General features: G+C 47.7%; 1 protein-coding gene across 13 annotated transcripts; it reads left to right on the top strand.

Moving 5' to 3' along the window:
* Window positions 1–513: 513 nt before the first annotated feature.
* EXOC7 (exocyst complex component 7) lies at window positions 514–20,765 on the top strand (the record flags this gene model as incomplete). Of its 13 annotated transcripts, none has more annotated exons than XM_079544465.1 (22): window positions 514–573; window positions 1,082–1,147; window positions 2,163–2,347; window positions 2,932–3,037; window positions 3,558–3,780; window positions 5,264–5,431; window positions 6,443–6,454; window positions 10,191–10,283; window positions 11,244–11,312; window positions 12,571–12,716; window positions 12,971–13,123; window positions 13,803–13,901; window positions 14,479–14,541; window positions 14,906–14,972; window positions 16,560–16,598; window positions 17,634–17,699; window positions 18,376–18,496; window positions 18,894–18,989; window positions 19,299–19,362; window positions 19,876–19,917; window positions 20,084–20,217; window positions 20,654–20,765. In XM_079544465.1, the coding sequence occupies 22 exons, from the start codon at window positions 514–516 to the stop codon at window positions 20,754–20,756; spliced, it is 2,175 nt and encodes a 724-aa protein (XP_079400591.1). The 13 variants fall into 13 exon arrangements, with proteins under 13 accessions (XP_079400591.1, XP_079400585.1, XP_079400590.1 ...); XM_079544459.1 differs by having other exon boundaries at window positions 3,558–3,912; XM_079544464.1 differs by lacking the exon at window positions 6,443–6,454.
* Window positions 20,766–21,162: the final 397 nt, after the last annotated feature.

Genomic DNA, 21,162 nt, shown 5'->3' with positions numbered 1-21,162 from the left:
GAGCACGAATCTTATGGGGAGTAGCTGAGGGAATGGGATGGGTCAGAGGCCAGGAGGCAGCTGAGCCTGGCTGCCTCAGCCCTCCTGCAGGACCACCAACACTGTTTTCCCACCAGGTGGCCTTTGGGACCCCATCGTGTCTTTTAGGGCCGTCGCTGACATTGGGGTCACTCTGTACATCCCAGCAGAGAAAGGGTGCCACAGTAGGACGCAGCACACCCTTCCCAAGATGGCGGCGCAGACCGTACGCCACACCCAAGGTGGCTGCCGACATTTCTTTTGCGCATGCGCCTTACATCCCCGCCAGCCGCATTCAAGGCGTCCGCGCACAAGCGCAGCTCTCCTTCCGGCCCCTGTGCGCCGGAGGCCACTCTTTAGATGGCACTTTGCGTTTCTGCGCATGCGCAACGTCCCTTGCCGCTCCCAAGATGGCGCCGTGGCGGTGACCGGCCGGAAGCGGGCTGTGCGAGCGGGGTTCCTCTGTGGAGCGCGGCCCCGGCGCCCCACGGCACGATGATCCCCACCGAGGAGATGTCGGCCCGCAGGAGGGAGATCGAGGACAAGCTGAAGCAGGTGAAGCTGGGCCGGGGGGCAGCCGCGGGTCCTGTCGGTGCGTGGATGTGGGGCTGGGCCTGCAGCCTCGGCGCGTTGCCTCGGAGACGGGCCTGGTGCTGTGAGCTGTGAGCCGCCCCAGCTCTCGTCGGGGCCGGGCCGTGTCTGTGCGTCCCTGCCCGCTCCTGGGGCACGGAGGCTTTCTGAGGGCTCGGTCTCACAGCCGCAGCTGGGCTGTGGGTGGAGGTGCGTGGTGTGAGTTGGGGTGGTGGAGGCGTTGGTTTTGCGCTGTGATTTGAGCGTGAGGCTGTGGGCTCGGGGAAATGAGCGATCCTTGACAGCCCCGCTCCTTGCATAGTGCTTCTCGCCTCGGGTTAGATGCTGTTTTCTCTCTAGAGGTGGCATGTTACAGTGTGGCCTCAGATCAAGCACGCAGATCTAGCAAGACCTGTACAAACCTGCGTGTGGTGTTTAGGGAACTGAGCGCTCGGTGGTCTGAAATGGAAACCGCTTTTCATCCTAATTGCAGGAAGAAGAAACTCTGTCCTTTATCAAAGAGAGTCTTGAGAAGAGCGACCAGCTCACAAAGAACATGGTAAGGAGCTCCTTGAAGTTCAGACTTAACGTTGGGTCACGGTCTGTTCATCCTTAGGAAAACTCATATTCGAGGGTGGTGTTGTACTTATTTGAAGGATACGTGAATGCTTTTACACTCCACAGGCTGGTTTCAAATCCATGCCTTTCTCCAAGGGAGGTGTGGGCGCAAAGCAAAGGCTTCATCTCCATACAGTCTGTCCTTTCTCTTGGGGAGAGGTATTAATTAACCCTAAACTAATTTGTGCAACAGCATCTTGTTCTTTCTTCACAAAGGCTGGTCTTATTTGGAATTTATTTGGTAATACTTTGCTTAAGAGGTAGAAAGTAATTATTGCACTCTGATTGGTGCTAGTAAGCCCTTAACTGGCATATAACATTCAGTTTTGTGTTCAGCAATTTAGAAAAGTCATAGAAGCACCACCAGATAAATCTGGAGGATTCATCATAAGAGTGCATCCTGAAAGAATTGCATTTTGACCCAGAAGAGATGATGTTAAGACACCCTCTGTGGGCTTGCTAAGGTTTTCCACAGTTCAGAAGCGACAGATCCTTTGGGAAAACAAATACTTACAGTGTAGAAGAACGTTCGTGCTGTACTGTGCCTTTGTGTTCTACTGCTCTGTTTTACATCTTAGTGCTGTGGAGCAAGGTGGCTGCCAGGTGATGTTTTTACTGATCTCTTGTATCTAAGGCACCTCCAGGCATTTCCAGTGGCTTTGTGTCTTGCTGTCAAGTAAAATTTTGCTCTTCCTTAGTACTGTTTTGGTATGTTTGCATGCTTTACAAAGGTAAGGTTGGCCTATCTTTGACAGCAGATGATCTGTATTGTAATTTATTCTTTAGGACATAGAAAGTTTAAACAGTCTGCCTTAAGAAGTCATGGCAAATTTATATCAAGCCTGGAACAGAAGCGGGGCCTGAAGGTGCCGGATTGCCCTACTCTAGCTGCTGACCTGTAGTGTGAATTTGTGTGGAGGGATGTCCTCAACTCTTCTGTCTCTCTTGGCACGTAGGTTTCTATCCTTTCCTCCTTTGAAAGTCGTTTGATGAAGCTGGAGAATTCGATCATCCCTGTCCATAAACAGACAGAGAATCTACAGCGCTTGCAGGAGAACGTGGAGAAAACCTTGTCCTGCTTGGATCACGTCATCAGTTACTACCATGTGGCTAAGGACACAGAGAAGATCATAAAGGAAGGGTGAGTTCAGTAGCTGGGTCTCGCTGAGGTGCTTCATCCTACCAGTTTTGGGGTAGAGAAGGCGCTGACTCCGCGCACTCAGTTTCCTCGTATCCTTCTCACATTCCTTTTCCACCACTCGTCCCCTTTCTGACTTTGCTTTCAGCAATCCTCAGAGGTCAGAGTCTGCTCAGACTGCACTGATGTCTCTTCCAGATTCTACACGTGTGCTGCCATATGAAGCTCATGACCACTGTTGGCTTCATTTCTTTTCTCCACCCTTTTCCCAAAAGTTCACTGTTCCCTGTCGGTGCTGTCGCTGCCTCCATGATGAACTGAAGCTGTGCTGGGCCCTGCTTTCAGTCTCTAGGAGATGTGATGGCCCTCCTTCCGGGGTGCTCAGTCATCAACACTTCTGTGCTTGCTGCATGACTTGGCTGTTCAGCTGTGGCACTGAGTGGAAGCAAGAGTGAATTCATGAACTCCTTCAAGCTGGAGAGAAAATGATCGAATTTTTCTGTATTATTTTCATCCTGAGTCTGTCCTGCTGCTGACTTTGTATTTTTTTTTCCACTGATCCTTTTTATTTTTGCTTTTATTTTTAGCCCCACTGGGAGGCTGGAGGAGTACTTGAATTGCATGGACAAAATCCAGAAAGCAGTGGAATACTTCCAGGACAACAATCCAGACAGCCCGGAGCTGAACCGTGTGGTAGGTCACAGCTCTGGAAGCTGACATGGGAGAGACAGGGCCAGCCACAGCCCTGCCACTTGCCCTCTTGCTGTGAGAGGCTGGGGGGCTTGCAGCCTGGTAAAGAAGGGGTTTGGGCACAGCTGGAAAAATGATTGCTTTGGTTTCTGTTTGAGTCTGAACCCAGCAGCGTTTCTGCTTGTGATATTTTGCTCTTTTCATGCTTTATGCCGTTAGGATTTCTAAAAGTGCAAGATAGAGATGCTAGAACCTTCCCTCTGAGTAGCTCTTGTCAGCCCTTCAGTTGCTGGAGCAGTATGGGAGATCTTTTTCAATCCCACTTGTGTACCGAGCGACTCCCAGGAATTTTTGTATGTAACTAAGTCGTTAAAAGTCTCTTAGCTACAGGCATTGGAGTTTGAAGCATGCAGTACTTGACAGTGATTAGAAACACTGCAGAAAGTGCAATCTCATGCAGAAAGACTTGTGAGTGACTGATTACAGAAACCCTGTTCTTCTGTCTTCTGCTGTCTTGTGCCAGAAATCCCTCTTTGAGAGGGGAAAAGAGTCCTTGGAATCAGAGTTCCGCAGCTTGATGACACGGCACACCAAACCTGTCCCACCCATCCTCATCCTGGACCTGATCAGTGGGGATGATGAAATGGACACGCAGGAGGAGATGTCACTGGAGCACCTCCCAGAGAGCGTCCTGCACGACGTCATCCGCATTTCTGGCTGGCTGGTGGAAAATGGCAGGAATCAAGGTTGGCAGCACTGCCTGATGTGCCCTTGTAGCTCTGTGCTGAGTCAGTGCTCTCCCACTGGTCGTCACCTGAGGCTGAGGGCAGAAGCAGGGTGTTGGAGCTGCAGTCATTGGGTGCTCGGATATCACAGAGGTTCAAGGCACTGATGACTTTCTCCTTTTTGTGAGCTATTTGAGAGTCAACCGTTTTTAGTTCAACGTGACCAAAATGAAAGCAGCACAGAATATTTTCTTCAGTCTTACACATCCTCCCTGTTTTGCAACATCAGAGTTTACCTGCATCCTTATACTCTGTTGTTGACTTTTCCTTTGCTATGAGATGACTTAGTGGACCTGCTACAGGAAGGCTGTTCTTTCACATACATGCAGCTACTAGAACTACCCCCACTCCAGTGATTTAATTCTGAGTGAGGATTACTGTGCCAAGCAAGTATGACAAACAGCCTTAAAAGCTGCTTAAGAATTTTTCCATGATCAAAGGAAGCAACTGAAGTATATATGGCTCATTCTTATTAGGCAGTTTATGTTCTGCTTTCAGACAGTAAACCCCCCATTTAATCTCTGTAGGCCCTGAAACCTGAGAATTGTTTGAAGTCTTTCATGGTGGAAATGAAGTGCTTGAATTGATTTCAGAATGTCTTGCACAAACATCTCCCATCAGTTCCAAAGCTGATGCTCTCTTGGTTGTGGCATGCATTTACTCTTGGCTGTGGTGGGAGGGTCTGAGTGAATACAGCAGAGGAAGGAAGCCTGTTTTGTAAGAAAATAGGAGAATTTTTCCAGCTGTTGTGTATCAACAGGACAGCAGCTGAGCCTGAAGCGTGGGCAGGTGCTTTGTATGCTGGAGTCAAATGCAGGAGACTCTTGAGGAATGGGTTCTAAGGGACTTGGGCTGGAGAGGAGGCAGGTTCAGGGTGTGGTAGTGACATGGAGAAGGGAAGGGGACGAAGCTGGAGGAAGAGTAAACAGGATGGAAAGGGAGAGCACTGTACTGGATGCAGGGTTAATTGGCTTGTCCTTCAAATCATCCTTCTGTAAGAAAGGCCTGGAAGTGATTTGGTTGGGTCTGGTGTGAGAGATGTGATAGAACACTGTGGCTTCTTGGTTGCAAAGTCGACCTTAGAGCTGTGGCAGGATAAGAAGGGTGGGAATGGAGGATTCACAGGGATTGCCTGGATTCCATTTCAGGTTTCACCATCTCTGTTCTCTATCTATAGTTTCAGTTTCTCCATTATGGGATAGAGAGACATGTGTCTCCTCTGTACTGTCATTGCTCTTGCTATTGAGTCTATTGTATTTTAGTTTCTGGATTTGGGGTGGTTGAATTTGATATTCTGGGAGGGGAAAGCCCTTGTTCAGTTTCCCACATCAATGCTGTTCAAGTCCCCCTTGGGCCATGGTATTTCAGGAACATTTTTATTTCTTTTTTTGCCATGCAGTGTTTCCTGTTTGCTCATAACCCTGCTTCTACTTTGTCTCCTTAGATTTCATGACAGTGTACTTCCAAATCCGTTCAGTCCAGCTCGACCGCTCCATCAAGGGGCTGAAAGACCACTTCCGTAAGAACAGCTCTTCTACAGGGGTCCCCTATTCCCCTGCCATCCAGAACAAAAGGAAGGACACTCCCACCAAAAAGCCAATCAAGAGACCAGGTGAGTCCCTGATTGGGGGGATCTCTGTACATTCTATCATCTTGCCTGGGTGTTTGGCACACTTGTGCAGGACCTCTTGCTGCTGAAGTAGATTCTGTGTGCTTTCCAGGCAGGAGAGGAATGGGATTTCAGAAATTAGCACCTCTTCTCTGCCTTGGATTCAATACTGAGATTACAGACCTTATCTCCATTACTCAAGTCCTTGGGTCTGTTCTCTGGGGTGGGTTCTGTATACAGGGAAAGATCAAGGCATTATTTTAACAGAGGAAGTCGGCAAAAAGAGACCGACGAGAGAAGGAAATTAATGTGATTTGACAACATTTGTCCTCAGCCTTGGAATATCTCCTGTGTTACAGCAAAGTGGGAAACTCAGACCTGATGAAGCATATCACTTTGATCTCTAGTTATGAGTAAATAATTACTGTGCTGTAGGAAGCTGAGGATTCATCAGGAGTTGAAGCAGGGAGGTGCCTACAGACAGGAGGGCCAAAATTGTGCTGATCAAATTTTGAAAGGGTTGTTCAAGCTTTTGCCTCAAGAGCCTACCTGGCTCTCGAATTACTCTGCTTCGTAATGGAGTTTTACTGTGTTCTCTGCAGCTGATGAGGCTGAGCGCTCCTGTGTGCTGCTCCAGCTGGAGTGTGGAGCTGGGGCTCTGGGCTCTGGGATATGCCATCAGTGGGAGCACGGCTGGGAAGGTCAGCAAAAGCTGGCACGTGCCTCCCATGGCAAAGCAGTGATGCTTTCCTTCTGCCTATCCCAGCACCTTGCTATCTCCAGAGTAAATAGGGGTGGAAGTCAGAAAAGCATGGACTGTTGTGGGTTTGTTTAGTAAAATACTCTCTTCCAGTCCAATATTTTTGCCTTGTTGTCCAAACACCTCCCATGGGTTCAGGAAAACGAGAAATGTGGACAGGGGAAGGGAATAGATGGGGTGGGGAGAGAGAGAGGGGAAAAACCATCCATTTTAATTGTGTTGTGTTTATTTTTATAATCCCGATGTGAACGCAGTCCTCATCCCAGGTAATGTATGTCTGTGTGTGTGTGTGCTGACCTGGTGCTCGCTTTCTTCACTTCTGAATGGAGAGGCTTTGTTGGACCTCTTCGTGCTAAAGCAAAGGGTGTGCCTGGGATATTGGGAGAGGGAAAGCTGCCTTCAGAAGTCTGTGCGTCCAGAGATGCCCATCTGGTGCTTTTCAATCAATCTGTGCCATTGCTGCTGTGCCCTGGGAGCTGTTCCTGAGAGCTGATGTGTGAGTTGCAGTCGGTGAATGCAGGCAGCATTCTAACAGATGTTCCCCGTCAGTAGAGAACTGCCTGACAAAGGGATGTCTCACAAGTCACTTCACGTTCCTGTGGAGCTTTTAAAAATGTTCTTTAGTATTTTTTTTAAATGAGTCTCAAATCTTGGCTGTTTACACAGTGCCAAAGCAGTCCACATAAGCTTTTGTTTTCTACAGACGAGGCTCCTCCGAAATGGATGCATTTGGGCATCCAAAACTTCTGAATACCTCAGCTGTAAACTTGCCAAGAGGTCTGGCTTCTTTTTGCTCAGTTTAATCACAGCCTGTGGGATGGGTCAGGTAGCAGTCGCAGAGCACAGCGAATGCACTCACAGCTGACAGGGTGTGAAGGACACAGCATTTCAGATGATCCACTGGGGATGCTGTCAGGGATCTCAGGTGGATCTCAGGGATTGCCTCCGGTCTTCTGTGAGCAAAGGCAGAGAACCAGGCTGTGGCTCTTGAAGGGCAGGAGTGGTTAAACCTCCTAGGACACCCATCTCGTATGGCACTAAACTGTAGTGAAATGAGATGAGGGAGCTTATCTTTCCTTACTAAGATTCACCAGTATTTCTGCAGTTCTGTCAGCTTTCAAGGACAGCTCCTGAGGTGAAACTCTGATATTCTTTCCACGTTGGTACAGTGATTCTCTTAATAATAATATTCATCTGATGGCATTTAATTCACCTGATTTTAGCTTTTGTTCAATTACAGGCAAATAAACTTGGGTTTTTTTCTCTGCTATTGTTTTAGTAAGGAAAGTACCACACATTTGTGTTTTAGGTGAGGGGTTTTCTCACTGTTTGAACAAGGGAGTGGATTCCCTCGATCCTCAGGGAAGAGTATCCCAGTGCACACCCCAACTTTAACCTGTTGCAGGGGATCAGTAACAAACTAAATCTGATGTTCTATAACCTTTTCACCCACAGAGCAAAGTGGAAGGGAAGTTGCAGCTAAAGGCAAAGTGAGATATTAGGAGCAGAGTAAAGAGGCAGAAACATCCCCCTCCCCCAGGCAGCGTGTTGGATTCTGGAGAACGTGCTCCATTCCTTGTATTGTGTCAGTCTTCATCTCCATCACTGTTTCATTTCTTGGTGTACCCTGCATTGTCTCCTCTTAAGGCATGCAATTAGAAACACTCCAGCAGTCAGATTTTTAAAGCCAGATCACCTCCTCTGATCTGAGACTTGCCAAGTTGAGTTGGAGCAATCTCTGGTTTTTATTATTTTTAAAGCAGTTTGCTGGGAGCTCTTCCCCGGTTTGCTTCCTTAGCAGCTCGGTTTTACCTAGCAGCAGGGTGCTACCTGAAGACAGGCTGTGTGCAGTCTTTGTGTGGCAGAATAAAGGGACTGTGCCTGCTTCCCATATTGATCACTGCCTGGCTGGAATGTGATGCTTTCATTAGCAGCTGAAATGCCATCCCGTTTGGTCTGAGAGCTGCCTAACAAGGGAAAGCAATCGTGGAACAAAAGCGTTTGCTTTGCACTAGAATCCATTAAAGGCTAATGCCAACGCTAAGTAGGAGGGATATGGCAGCACTGAAGTGATGTCTACAGACATTTAGGGTGTGTGTCAGTGTGTACGCTGCTAATTGTTCTTATGTAAATGAAGGCAGAGGTGTTTCAAACTCTCACCAGAGAGGAAAACCATGGGGGTGAGCTGTGAAGTGCCCTAAGGTCCCTGCGAGGGGAGATCCTGCTGGCAGCAGCAGTAGTGCTGTCTGTTTGATTTTTAAACCAAAAGCAAGGTTTCTGAATGTAGCTGGGGTGAAGTGGGAGAGTTGGGTGTGAAAAGCCTCAGGAGGCTTGGAAGAAGTGATGTTCTTCCCTCTCACTTGACCACGTACAAGAAGCTCAGAGTGAATCTGTCAGCACGAGGTCATGAGTCGTCCCGCTTGCCTGGTGTGGGTCTAGAGTTTTCCTGCCAGCCTAATGTGGTTTGCAGATGATGTTCTCCTCCTGTTTATTGTAAGCAAGCATGCATGTTCTCCTGTTTATTGCAAGCCCTGGGGAGGCACCTTGGTAATTCACTGGGAACCTCTGTCCCATTGCTGTGCTGCTCAGATTGAGATGCCATGTCTGCGAGATGTGAGGATTCCATCCGCCTGCCAGACACCTGGTCGGTGTGTAGGGTTAGGATTAGGGACTGGGGAGCAAGAAAGCACAGAGCCCTGGTGTGAGGGAGGTTGCAGAGGAAGATGAACTGTGCCAAAAGGTCTCAGTGTAGGGTCCTTTTCAAGATGACCCCAGATGTGGTGGCTGTTGGAACCGGTCAGTGCCTGGAGAGACAGTGCAGTGCCCTGTGATCCTGTGCCTCAGGGCTCTGTTCTGCAGTGTGCTCTTGTTTTTCTCCCTGGATTAGCTTAGTCCTCAGCTTCTGGCAGCTGGCACTCATCTCCTGCCTGCACTACGTTTAACATTTACTGGGGGATGCAGGCATCTTCTGCACGTTTGAAGTATTTATTGCTTTAAGATAGAGAAATGATTCTTAGTGTTGTTGGCAGCCCCATTTTTATTTCTTTCATTTACTCAGCCCATTTCTGTTTCATCTTTTTCTATGGAGAGTCCATCTGCCTTACTAAAGCTTTCTGTTTCCTGTTGTGCAGGCGAAGGTGAAGCTCTGCTGTGGGAGGGTGTCCATGTGCTTGTGATAACAGTAGCTTATTGCATGACCACTAACCTTCTAATGTGGAAACAGTGCTTGGTTTTCAGTTGTCCCATTAATGCTTTTTTGTGTATGCTTTCTAGCTGTATATGCAGCACCAGCTTTTGTTCAGTTGTCTGTTTTTTATTTGTGTGTGTTAAGTACAAATCTTTTAACCCACTGTTGTTTGGTTTTTTTTTTCCCCATGGTTTTAATTGATTTGAGGTTCCTTTGGAAGAAAAGTGTCTTGGGGATTAGGGTGACTTAATACGAGTTAGACACGGGTGGGCAGCATCCGTTATTCTGATCCCTATGATGGGAATTGCTGCTGCAATTGCTCTCTCAAGTCCAGAGGTTGTCACTCTTTTATGCTTCCTAGAATGGCTTCCTAGAATGCCAGAGATCATTCCTTGTCTTGGCTGTGGGGATCTGTATTGAGCATGCTCAGCAAATACCCCTCAGGAGGGCACCCCTTCCTGCAGCTCTGAGGATGAGCTGTGTTTGTGGCTCTGGGAGCACGCAGTGCTGGATGGAAATTGTCCACGCCACAGCTCAGGGGAGGCTCGGCTGCAGAACAGCTGTGTGTGTTGTGGAGCCTTGGCTGAACTTCATAGCCTCCCCTTGAAGAAGGGAGACAACCTGAAAACACTGCTGTGTCAGCACGTTTGGACGTGAGATTTGGGTTCTTCACGTACTGAGCATGCTCAGCGGTGCCCAGCATCCTCTCGCTGGGCCCAGGTGACAGCTGCTGGTGAAGGGCTGGTGTTCTGGGTTTGTTTTCTTTCACTCATTTTCTAGGTCTTCTTGTCTCTTCTCTCTGGCTCTGGTGACAGGCACGATCCGTAAGGCTCAGAACCTTCTGAAACAGTACTCTCAGCATGGTCTAGATGGGAAAAAGGGGGCCTCTAACCTCATTCCTATGGAAGGTAATCACGGCTCAAGCTACTTCACCTTTGAGCTTCTCTGTGTTATCAGCCTTGCTTTTCCAGGTGGGGCTTCCATTAGCCAAGTGCTTGGTGGACAGCATCATGAGTACAGCTATCCTTGGGGAACTGGGGAGGCACTGGAGGGCCAAATGAGGTCTCTGAATGTAGTGGCTAAATTTCCAAGTCTCTGTAGACATTAGTGCAGATGGCAAGGAATCTTACCTTAAAGCAATCGGTCCATCATGCGAACGTGGCTAATGGAAGCTCTGCTCTGATGACATCTGCCTGTGGTGTTTCTGTTCTGTTCTTTTTTTGCCTGGACTTTGAGACATTCAGTTTCCTAGCGACCTTTCCAAACCTGATGTAGAAGTGTTACACCACAGTGAGCCCAGTGCATCATCTGTGAAGGCCTACCTCAACAGTCTCCTTCCATATTCCAATCTCCTGTCTTATCAGAGAAGAAAGGTCTCTTGTCCAAAGCATCTAGAAGACCTTTTTAGCTCCTGCTACATATTCATTTGAAGTAGAGCTGTTCAACACCTACGCTGTAGTCTACTGGCTCCCAGGCAGTGATTAGAATCACTTACTGGGGAAAAAAGTTCTCAGTGCTGAGCAGGAGATGGGCTTTGAGTTTGGTTTGTAACGGTTGTGGGTACAAATTGCACTTCTGGTGCCCACTATTCATTTCAGAGCTTATGACTCTGAGGAGGTTCAGGCGACACCTGTGGCCCAGGAAACGATTGAACTCTCACTTCTCATCAGGTTTCAAAGGGTTGCTATTGCTACGTGGCCCCATACAGGGATTTGGTTAGGTAGCATTCCTGGAACTGCGTAGGGAAAAAATGTGGATCAGATGAAATAAGCCAAGCTTGAAGCAGCTTCCAGCCAGTGTGAGCATCCATGCTGTAACCACCCTGGATAAATTGCGCCTTCTGTTTGTGCCGGCTGACATCTCACTAGGTCATGAGCATGACTTACGAGTTAAACACCTTTCCGATACCCTGAGCGACAAGCATGGGCCGGTTGCTGGTAAGTACCGTGTTGTCACTTCATAACAAGCTGGCTAACATCCCTTCTTTTCAGCATGTTTCACAGTAGTCTCGTAGCCAGCGGCTGTTCATCTACGTGGTAGTCCTGAGCACGGGCCTTTTCTGGCTGTGAAGCTCTGGCTCTTCTCAGTAGAATTCACTCCTACTAATTGCACACAGCCCGAGCTCTCAAACGGGGAACCCCAGTTTTGCCTGAGCAAAAGCTGATGGCCACCGTGCTGAGGGGCTCTTTCCTGTAGGTGGCTGCTGGCTTGGTTAGTGCTGAAGTGCAGCAAACAGGGATCACGTGTGGCACGTAGCACACCGCAGGCCATGTGTAATAGCACACCACGTTGACTTGTCACTTGCTGACCAGAACTTTTAAAAGATCATCCTGAGGTACCTGTAGTGTGGGTTCTTTCTCCATCTACAGTTGCTGCTGGCTGGAAGGAGGCAGCAGCCTGCAGCTTAGAGAAGGCCCCTCTGCATTGATTTTGCTGTTCTGTAGTGGTTACTACAGGAATGAGAGCAATGCAGGATGATTTGAGTCTATTTGTATCTGTCCTGTTGACAAATCCAGCTAGTGGCTGGCATGAGTTGTATCTTACTGGCACTTATGCCTACCATTTAAGTTCCTTGCTGGGTCTTGAGATGTTCATATGCTAAGAATTTGAATATTCACATTTGTGTCTAACATTTTGTGGCAGATACCTCACCTAACTGTGTCTATATTCCTGCTTCATAGGAGTTAGTCATCCTTCTGCCTGTTCTCTTTAGTTACTGCCTATGTGAAGAGGCTGTCTTCCAGTACAGCCTTGATTTCCCAGAAATGCTGATGCAGTATGGCAGTTCTTCATCTACCTGACAAACGGAGATAAGGAAGTCTAAAAATACGAGGAGAGGCATTGAATAATTCACCTCAGACATTCCTTAGTTTAGTACTCTGTGTTCAAGCCCTTGTTTAATTTTAGTTTGCATCCCACAAGAGCTTCAAACTTGCCTTCTGTCACAAGGCTGAGAAGAGCTGGTGTTATCCTGACGTGTCAGTTTCATGAACCACAGATGACTCTGCATGCCTCCTCTGGGGTTGCAGAGCTTTCTGTGCGCAAACCAAGGGGGCACCAGGATGGGCACAAAGCCAGAACTGCTTGTTTAAGAAGAACCGTGTGCTTTTTGTGTAATCCAGGGCCTTGGAGTGAGCAGAGCTGCTGGAAGCTCAGTGCATATTTGGTTCTCTTAAAAACATCTTGCCCTTACAGGGAGGGATGATGTGTTCGACATCGAGATCGATGCGTATATTCACTGTGTGAGTGCCTTTGTCAAACTGGCCCAGAGTGAGTACCAGCTCCTGACAGAAATCGTCCCAGAGCACCACCAGAAGAAGACTTTTGATTCCCTCATCCAGGTCAGTTGGGCCTTTCCTCTCAGTATCTCTTGTAGGGAATACATACAAAGTATTTTTTCCTTCTTCTTCATTATGAGGATGTGGATTCTTCCATCTGCTGTGGGTGCCCAAGAGCACCAGCACGGCTAATGCTGTCCTCCTGGACCTGTGCAGGGAACCAGCTAAATTTTCATGCTTGATGGGTATCCTCTGAGCCCCTTGTGCTGGTTGGGCAGAAGTCACTGCTTACTTCTGACTGACTGGCTTTGTTACAGGAGTCATTAGATAACTTGATCATGGAGGGCGATAACATTGTCTCAGCAGCCCGGAAAGCCATCATCCGACACGACTATTCAGCTGTGCTCACCATCTTCCCCATCCTCAAGCACCTCAAGCAGATGAAGCCAGAATTTGACCAGGTCTTGCAGGTGAGTACAGTGGGAGTGAAGGCAATCGTATGAGTTGGGTTTTCTGGTGAGTTTTGAAAGAAATGACTGCAGTGGCTTTGCACAAAGCAGTGTCACCTCTGTCCTTCAGCACAGCTGCACCCGTCACTCCCAGCGCCGCTTCTTTCTGTGATGCTGGGCCAGCACCTCTCAGCAGGAGTTGTATCTCCTTTGTCATGACTTGGTGATGGGCTATCTACATTACTGTGTAACATACATAACCACTGCAGTGTTTAATCTGACAGTGCACTGTTGAGCTTAGTTTAAACTGTGCTTGCTGACATCTGGACCATCACCTCCTCCGAGGAGAGCCTGCTTGGACCATGACACAAGGTACTCCAGGTATCAGATATGGCATCCAGGTTTAGCAAGGCTCTTTTCCATCTGCTTCCAGCTGGAGCTGATGACTGATTCACCAGCCTCTGTTAGGTACTGCATAAGAGAAAATACAAGAGGGAGCAAGTCCTGGTTGTCATTAATGTTGCAGCATCTTCCTCTCCTGTCACACCAAAGAATGCAGGATTTCACTCGTTGATTAGGGCTATAAATATTCTTTTGATGCATGGTGAATGAGATGATTGGGTATGGAGGAAAGAGAAGGATATGTGCTGGACAAAGGGTCAGATACTGCTTTCTTTGTTCTGTTATGGGACTATTTCAGGGAACTGCAGCAGGCACAAAGAACAAACTGCCAGGGCTGATCACTTCCATGGAGACAACTGGTGCGAAGGCACTGGAAGAGTTTGCTGACAACATTAAGGTAGGATTACCTTCACTGTTCTCTCTACCAAGACAAGCAGGTTCAGAAAGGGAGGTTTTATGAGCAGAACTCCTAGCTGAGCTTTTCACTTTCCATGAAGGAGCCCACCTACTTTCTGACTCTAAAGCAGGGCTCTGCTTGCTGGATTGTATTGGAGGCTCAGCTGCAAATACTGAACGCTGGCTGCTGGTTTCAAATACAAGAGGCCTCCACAGATATTCAAGTCAAATTTCAGAATTTAATCCTGTCTGAAAAGAAAGGAAAATTTCTGACTTCAAAAGTTCTGGAGGACTCAGGCTTAACTGTCCCTTTGTCAGGTGGGGTTTGATCAGTGCAGTGACCTGTAAGGGAGCTGAACGTTCGATGGTCATGCCCTGAACAAAACCCGCTGATCCTGAGCTGCCAATGCTCAGGAACTGTGTTTACTGAGCACCAGAAGGTGGCACTGTGAGAGACGAGGATGGAGGTGCTGAGAGGCTAAATGAGCGAGCACACAGCCCGCTTGCAGCAGCAGTTCTATTGTAGATGCCTTCAATTCCCTTACGTGCTCACCATATGTCTCTTTCTTTCTTCTTAGAATGATCCAGACAAGGAATATAACATGCCAAAAGATGGGACAGTTCACGAACTCACCAGCAATGTATGTGATGGTGATTTGAGTCGTTCGTAGTCAAAAACAGCCTCTGAAAAGGTTTTAGAAAAAGCAGCAGGGAATTTTCTGGTTTTAAATTAATCTGTCTTGGTGTTAGAAGGGCAATTAACCAGCTTCCATGGAAAAATCAGCTGATTACTTGTTCTATGTGTTTGTGTTGTATATGTGTTGTGTTGTATATGTGTTCAATGGGATGTGGTTGTGTGGGTGCAGCCCACCAACTCAAAAGAGCTTAGGAATCTGTTTTTTGAAGGCTTTTGAGTAAGAAGAGATGTGTTCCTTCGTGATCCTTAGTAGCAGAGTATAAAAGCAATTGACTCTGCATTTCCTAACTTCCCTTCCTCTCCTCCAGGCCATCCTTTTCCTACAGCAATTGTTGGATTTCCAGGAGACAGCAGGTGCCATGCTGGCATCTCAAGGTACACGCATGGGGTTTATTTGGGCATGCAGTTCCTTTCCCAAATCACCTGGACATGTTCCCTAAAAAGATCAAACCTCTGTGTGCACTGTGAACTGGTTCTCCTCCTGTCCTTTGCCTTATGGTGTGTCCTGTCCTCCAATCTGCCATGACCATATAGATGTTTTTCTGGAGAGCTCCAGGGTATGCAGAGTGTTTCCTTGCTGGCATTCCACATTTCCACATGCTCTTATCAGGTACTTATCAGACTGATAGATATGGTAGTATTGAGAGAGGATGCCTTAGACATTTAGCTCTGATCTGACACAGAACCAATTCCCTGTGACTATTCTGAGCAAGGTCCACCTCAGTTAGCTGTAACCTATAAGGGTTATAAGGTGATGAATCCCTTCTTTCTCTGCCACATTCTCTGGTCAGAGTACAACAGCAGTAGCAAGAACAGTCTCCTCAGTGTCCAGCTGGGACTCCTCAGCTATTCATGTGCTGTGAAAAGTTATCAGTGGGAAAAGTTCTAGCTCTGCTCTTGAGGTTGCTAAAGAAACTAATTCCAGAAGGAAGTACGTGTGTTGGAAGCTGAGAGTACTGGCCTAGAGTAACGATGCTGAGGATGCTGCTGCTTATCAGCTAGAGCTTGACTCCTGGTTCTGCACAGAACAGCAGCTCCCAGCTCTGTGGTGAGCCCTTGGCCTAGGCAGAGCTCATGCTATCAGACAGGTCAGAACAGAGCAGGCTGGTAAGGTGCAGAGCTGCAGCGCAGCGCAGGACATCGGTGCATGACAAGGCTGTTCTCATTTTGGGTTTCACTCTGGTTACTGAGTTTTGGTCGAGGTCTGGTTCCTGTTCAAGTGACCTGAATCACTCCAGACAGAGCATCATCAGATCAGAGGAATTTGGGAACGTTCACTTCTATTAACAGAGGCGTCTGCTCTGGGATGGTGAATTGCACCCAAAGGTGCTTCTGCAGTGACGCTTTCCAGTTGCTTGCTCAGATGTGGATGTCTGGAGTTGAGTTTGGAAGCTCTCACAGCGATCCCAAGTGATGGGAAATGCATGCATTTTTTTCTGCAGTGTTCCCTTCAAGTAGCAACAACAAGAGCAAAGCTTATCAGCTAAACGCAGTGACTGCAATCTGATGCTTTTACTGCCTGCTGAGTGGCTCAGCAGGGCCCTTTGTAACCATGCAGAGGTAGGGTGGGATGGTTTTACTTCTTGGAAAGGTTATGTGGGCCGTGCAGTTCATTTCGAGGCCCAGTGAAGTGCTGCTGATGTATGAGAAGGCTTTTTTTTGTCTCAGAAGTTAGCTTGAACTGACAAGGTGTCTTGCTAAAAGCAAGCAATGACAATACAAACCATGTTTCTAGCAGGGGAAGGAGGTTAGGCTCAGCCTTTTCTCCATTATTTCCAGCTCCATTTGTGGCCTTGGAGGGACTCCTGCCTGCTGTCTTGTGTAACTGTCTGCTGCTTTGTGTTAACATCTGCTTAGTTCTCAAAGGGAAGGTGGTCTCTAACCTGTGTTTTTGCACTTTGCATTTCTTTTTCTCTCTCCTCCCTTCCCCTTTTTCTCTCTGCTCTGCCTTAATCCTTTTAGTTCTTGGGGACACATACAATATTCCTTTAGATCCCAGAGGTAAGCAGACTCACCCTCACATACCCACTTATATTGCCTTGTGATGTATGTTAATTCTTTGTTCTCCAGGAGTGATAAATTAACACGTAAAAGGGGAAAAAAAAAAAGGGGGAGAGACACATAATTGAAAAGGGAAAAAGGGGAGGGTAGGTAGCTCTTGCCAGTGGGCTGGAAAGAATAGGGCTTGTCACCTGCAGACAAAGAGGGATGCCACATGAGCTGAAACAGGCTGAAGGCACTCTCATGGCACTGAGTCTGTTTGGCATGGGCAGCAAATTGGCCCAGCTGGTGTCATGCCTTATGCTATGTGTGCTTGCTTCCTCATTGTCCAACTCCTGGCAACAGGAGCCCTGAGGCCTTTCCCATGGGGTGCTTACGAACTCAGACCACCCGAGCTAGGCCTGGCTGCCAAACTCTCTGGTGGGGAAGGAGGAGGTAGCTGCCCTGTATGTCCCAAACCCACAGGCCCTCAGGGGCAGGAAGCCATCCCTGTGGTGCACAGACAGAAGGACGCGTGCCAGCCTGCAGTCACTGCTTGCCTATGAGCAGGTGTTCGTGCTGGTGTGGTCTCTTGTACAGAGCCAAGCAGGCCCTGTCAGCAACTGTGGGGATGGCTGAAACTTTCCAGAGCTCTTCTGCTTGTTTCAGTTACTGCTGTGTGCCTGCTGTTAACAGCTCCAGCTCGTTTGTTCTCTGCTTGCAAATTGCTGTTGCTTAAAACCCCGTTTTGGGTGGTGGGGATAGGAAAGGGAGGGTGTGCTTCTAATCAAGAAGATGGAAAGTGTCGTCTGAGCACTAGGGAAGGGTTTTTGCCAGGGTGCTCAGCACCTGATGCAGATGCAAGGGTCATCCTCACCCTGGATAATCCACTGACGATCGTCACTGAAGCAGGGAGCTAATGTCACTGACAACAAGAGCTCAGCACTAATTCTGTAGCAACAGGGAAGGGGCTTGCCTGCATAGAATCAGGCTGACCACATGTGCCCTCCTCTTTCCCGTTGCATGTTAACTGGCCCGAGACTCTTTTCTTTTCAGAGACCAGCTCTTCAGCTAGTAGTTACAGTTCGGAGTTCAGCAGGCGGCTGCTGAGTACCTACATCTGTGAGTACTCTGCACATCTTCCCACATTTGCACGGGCTGTTTTGCATTTGACTTCTTGGGTGAAGAGTACTCTCCACTCTGTGTGATCTTTCCATGTCTGAGCTGGAGTATTATGCAGAAGTTGGATAGAAATAGTTGGACTGGGTGTTTTGTCCCGTTACAGTCAGACAAGACAAAGTACAGTGCAGAATCTCATTTTGCTTTTATTATCAGTTGCCTTAAACTATTTCCACGCTGTTCTTTGGGCCTTTAGTCCTGCCTGAGTGCAGGAGGGTCTCTGTAAAATCTCAGTTTTCTGTTTAACACTAAAACCATCAGGTGAGTTCACAGTACTGCCTTGTGGTGATCTGTTGTCATGGTGGTCAGGTCTGTCAGGTTCCCTGAGATGAACCTGTGTTGTGGTGAGGCTGAGCCTGATCACCCATGCTGGACCTGGAACTTGCTCTGTGTTGCCAGCTGCAACCAAGCACTCGTTCACTGGGAGGTTTTGGTGACTTGCTGAGGAAAGATCTGTGTAAAGCTTGTAGGATTGCAAGGTACAATGGCTGTACCCTTGCCTGTACATTTAGTTGAGGCTGTGCTATTTGCTTTGCTGTGGGTTCCCAAGAACAGCACAAAGCACTCTGAATTTTCAGTAACAAGAAGTCTCACTGCAAAACTTTTCGTCCTCTTTAAGGCAAAGTGCTGGGCAACTTGCAGCTTAACCTTCTTAGTAAATCCAAGGTTTATGAAGACCCAGCTTTGAGTGCCATTTTTCTGCACAACAACTACAACTACATTCTGAAATCTCTGGAGAAGTAAGTATGTATTGCAGTTAATCTCTCTGAAGTCTAGGCTGATGCTAAGTGCAGTTTTCAAGCAGACTCTGGTGTATTGAGTGCCTTTGCTTGCACGTCTGTCCCAACTCTGCTATATTGCATTCTTGAAGCTGCCCTTTTGAAACTTTGCCCTACGTATAAACATTATGTTACACAAGAGTGGAAGATGAAAGCATCAGAGCATTTGAAAGCAACCTTATGTTGCAGAGAATCCTTTCATCTTGAGAGGATTGACAGTGGTGCTTTGGAAAGCAACTTGGAGTAGCTCCTGCCTCCCAGTTTGTGCGTTTCAAGGTCCCTTTACAGTAAAAAGGCACAGATCTTGCTGATAGCAGCTGGCTCGTGTGCATCCTCATGTTTTCTGTTCTTGTTCCAGGTCTGAGCTGATCCAGTTGGTAGCTGTGACACAGAAGACAGCTGAGAGGTCTTACAGGGAGCTCATTGAACAGCAGATCCAGACCTACCAGCGCAGGTCAGCTGGCATCCCCTCAGTTCTTCCCTCAGTTTTGTTGTGGTTTTGTTAGAGCTTCTTGAGAAATTCGTCGCCAGTGCTGGTGGAGGGTGGGAGAGATTCACCTAAACCAGAAACTAGTCTGAAACCAAACCCAAATATTCTGTGTGCCAAGCAATTGTTCTAACTTAGAACCTGGTCACTGTGGAAGGCTTCGGTGGGTGCTTTAATCCAGTTTGGCCTTTGTGTCCTGGATGAGAGCATAATAGCTCTGGTGAGGTATTACTAACTCCTCCTCTTTGTTCTTTTCCCATCTCATTTTGAATTCAGCTGGTTAAAGGTGACAGATTACATCTCAGAGAGAAATCTGCCTGTCTTTCAACCAGGAGTGAAGGTGAGAGGATGGACAAGGATGTTTTTTAGGTGATAGAAACTGCCAGAATCTTGTCCTTTGTCACTTTCAAAAATTCCCAGAAACCTTCGTTATATCTCATGCCAGTATTGCTGTGTGCAGTGAATGCTGTGTCTGGGACAAGAGAGGGAACAGCACTGCCTTCTAATCTCCCCTGTCCAGATTCACACAAGTCTTTCTAATCTCTGCCTCTAGTCTTTTCACTTGAGCAAATACTGCTATTTTGGATTTGCAAAAGCTGGATACCTTTCCTTAGAAGGGGCTCAAAGCATAGAGAAGTCTATTTTTATGCCTGTTCTGGCTGAAAATTACCCTCTTTAAAAAGTACTTCAGACGAAAGCCAGTTGCTGTATGTAGGGTGCACTGCTCACTGCAGCTTTTTCTCCTCCCTGCTTTAGGAGAAATTTGAGCTCAATAGGTGGGATTTCACTTGGATGGGGAATTTGTGGGCAAACTGTGATGCTGGATTTTTACTTCTTTCCCTCCTTGTTGCAGCTCAAGGATAAGGAGAGGCAGATGATCAAGGAGCGCTTTAAGGTAAGGAGGGAAGAGATGGCATAGGAACATCCCATGGCTGGTTGGACAGAGAAACAGGACTGAACTAAGATCTGCCTAAGGAGGAGGCCTGTCCAATGGAGGGGAAAAATGCTGCAGTAGAGACACGACTGCAGTTGGGACACTCACCAGGTTTTATTCTGGGCAGGGCTTTAATGATGGGCTGGAGGAGCTGTGCAAGATCCAGAAAGCCTGGGCAATCCCAGACGTGGAGCAACGGGACAAAATTCGGCGGGCACAGAAAACCATTGTGAAAGAGTCCTATGGTGCCTTCCTGAGCAGGTGAGAACCTCTTGCAACACTGTCATCTCTTCTGTGGATTTACGGAGTTTTTGGGGCCTAGGCTTGCCAGAGGTAAGGCACTTTTCTACTCTCCTATCTTAGCTTTGCTATCTTGCACGTTAAAATGTCCCCCAGGGGGAGTTCTATTAGTTGTCAGCATTTGCTTGTCACCCTGGTTCCTTGCTCAGTGAGTGCAGGTGTTCTACTTAGCACAAAGCTTTGAGCCACTTGACATTGTTCATGTCAACCTCAGGAGACCCACTGTAGATATCCTGTCAGATTGAAGTGCAAATGCTGGAGTGGAGCTGATTTCTCTGGCAGAGGAAGGGTGCAGGTGGGAGCAGCCTCACTCAGTGTGGAGAAGAGAAGGTGAGAGTTAATGAGTCTTTTGCTCTGTTCCGTTTGCTTGCTACCTGGGGGTTGTTTTCCTTTGCAGGTATAGCAATGTGCCCTTCACCAAGAACCCTGAGAAGTACATCAAATACCAGGTCGACCAGGTGGGAGAGATGATTGAAAAGCTGTTTGACACATCAGCATAAACCCACAACTTGTACTCTTCAGCTGCCAAGTACAAGTCAGTGCTCTTTCAGCAACCTTTGTGACTCCCTTCCCCTTTCCCCTGCCCCATTGTTGTGGGCAGGGTGTTATACTTGTATTTATCAGATTTATAAAGCTGTGGACAAACACAACCTCCTGTCTGTCTTTGCCTTCTTTGGATACTGAGCAAATACTGAAGATGTGCACTGCAGTGCTGTGTCTTGATTTACATCTGTACATCTTCAGGCTCCTTCACAAGTACTCAAACTTCGATGCACAGCTGACACAGGGAGTGTGTGAATCCTTTTGGGTACAGTCCTTCTCTTTAGGACAGCAGGCTGTAAGCTCTGAATTGTGCTGCCTGCTTCCCTGGTGGGTTTTGGGAATCACATTTCTGTAGGATACCAA

Source organism: Tetrao urogallus (genome assembly GCF_951394365.1).
Source record: "Tetrao urogallus genome assembly, chromosome: 18".
Lineage (NCBI taxonomy): Eukaryota > Metazoa > Chordata > Aves > Galliformes > Phasianidae > Tetrao > Tetrao urogallus.
Note: the sequence above shows the minus strand (reverse complement) of the source record. Positions and strands in the feature narration are given on the sequence as shown.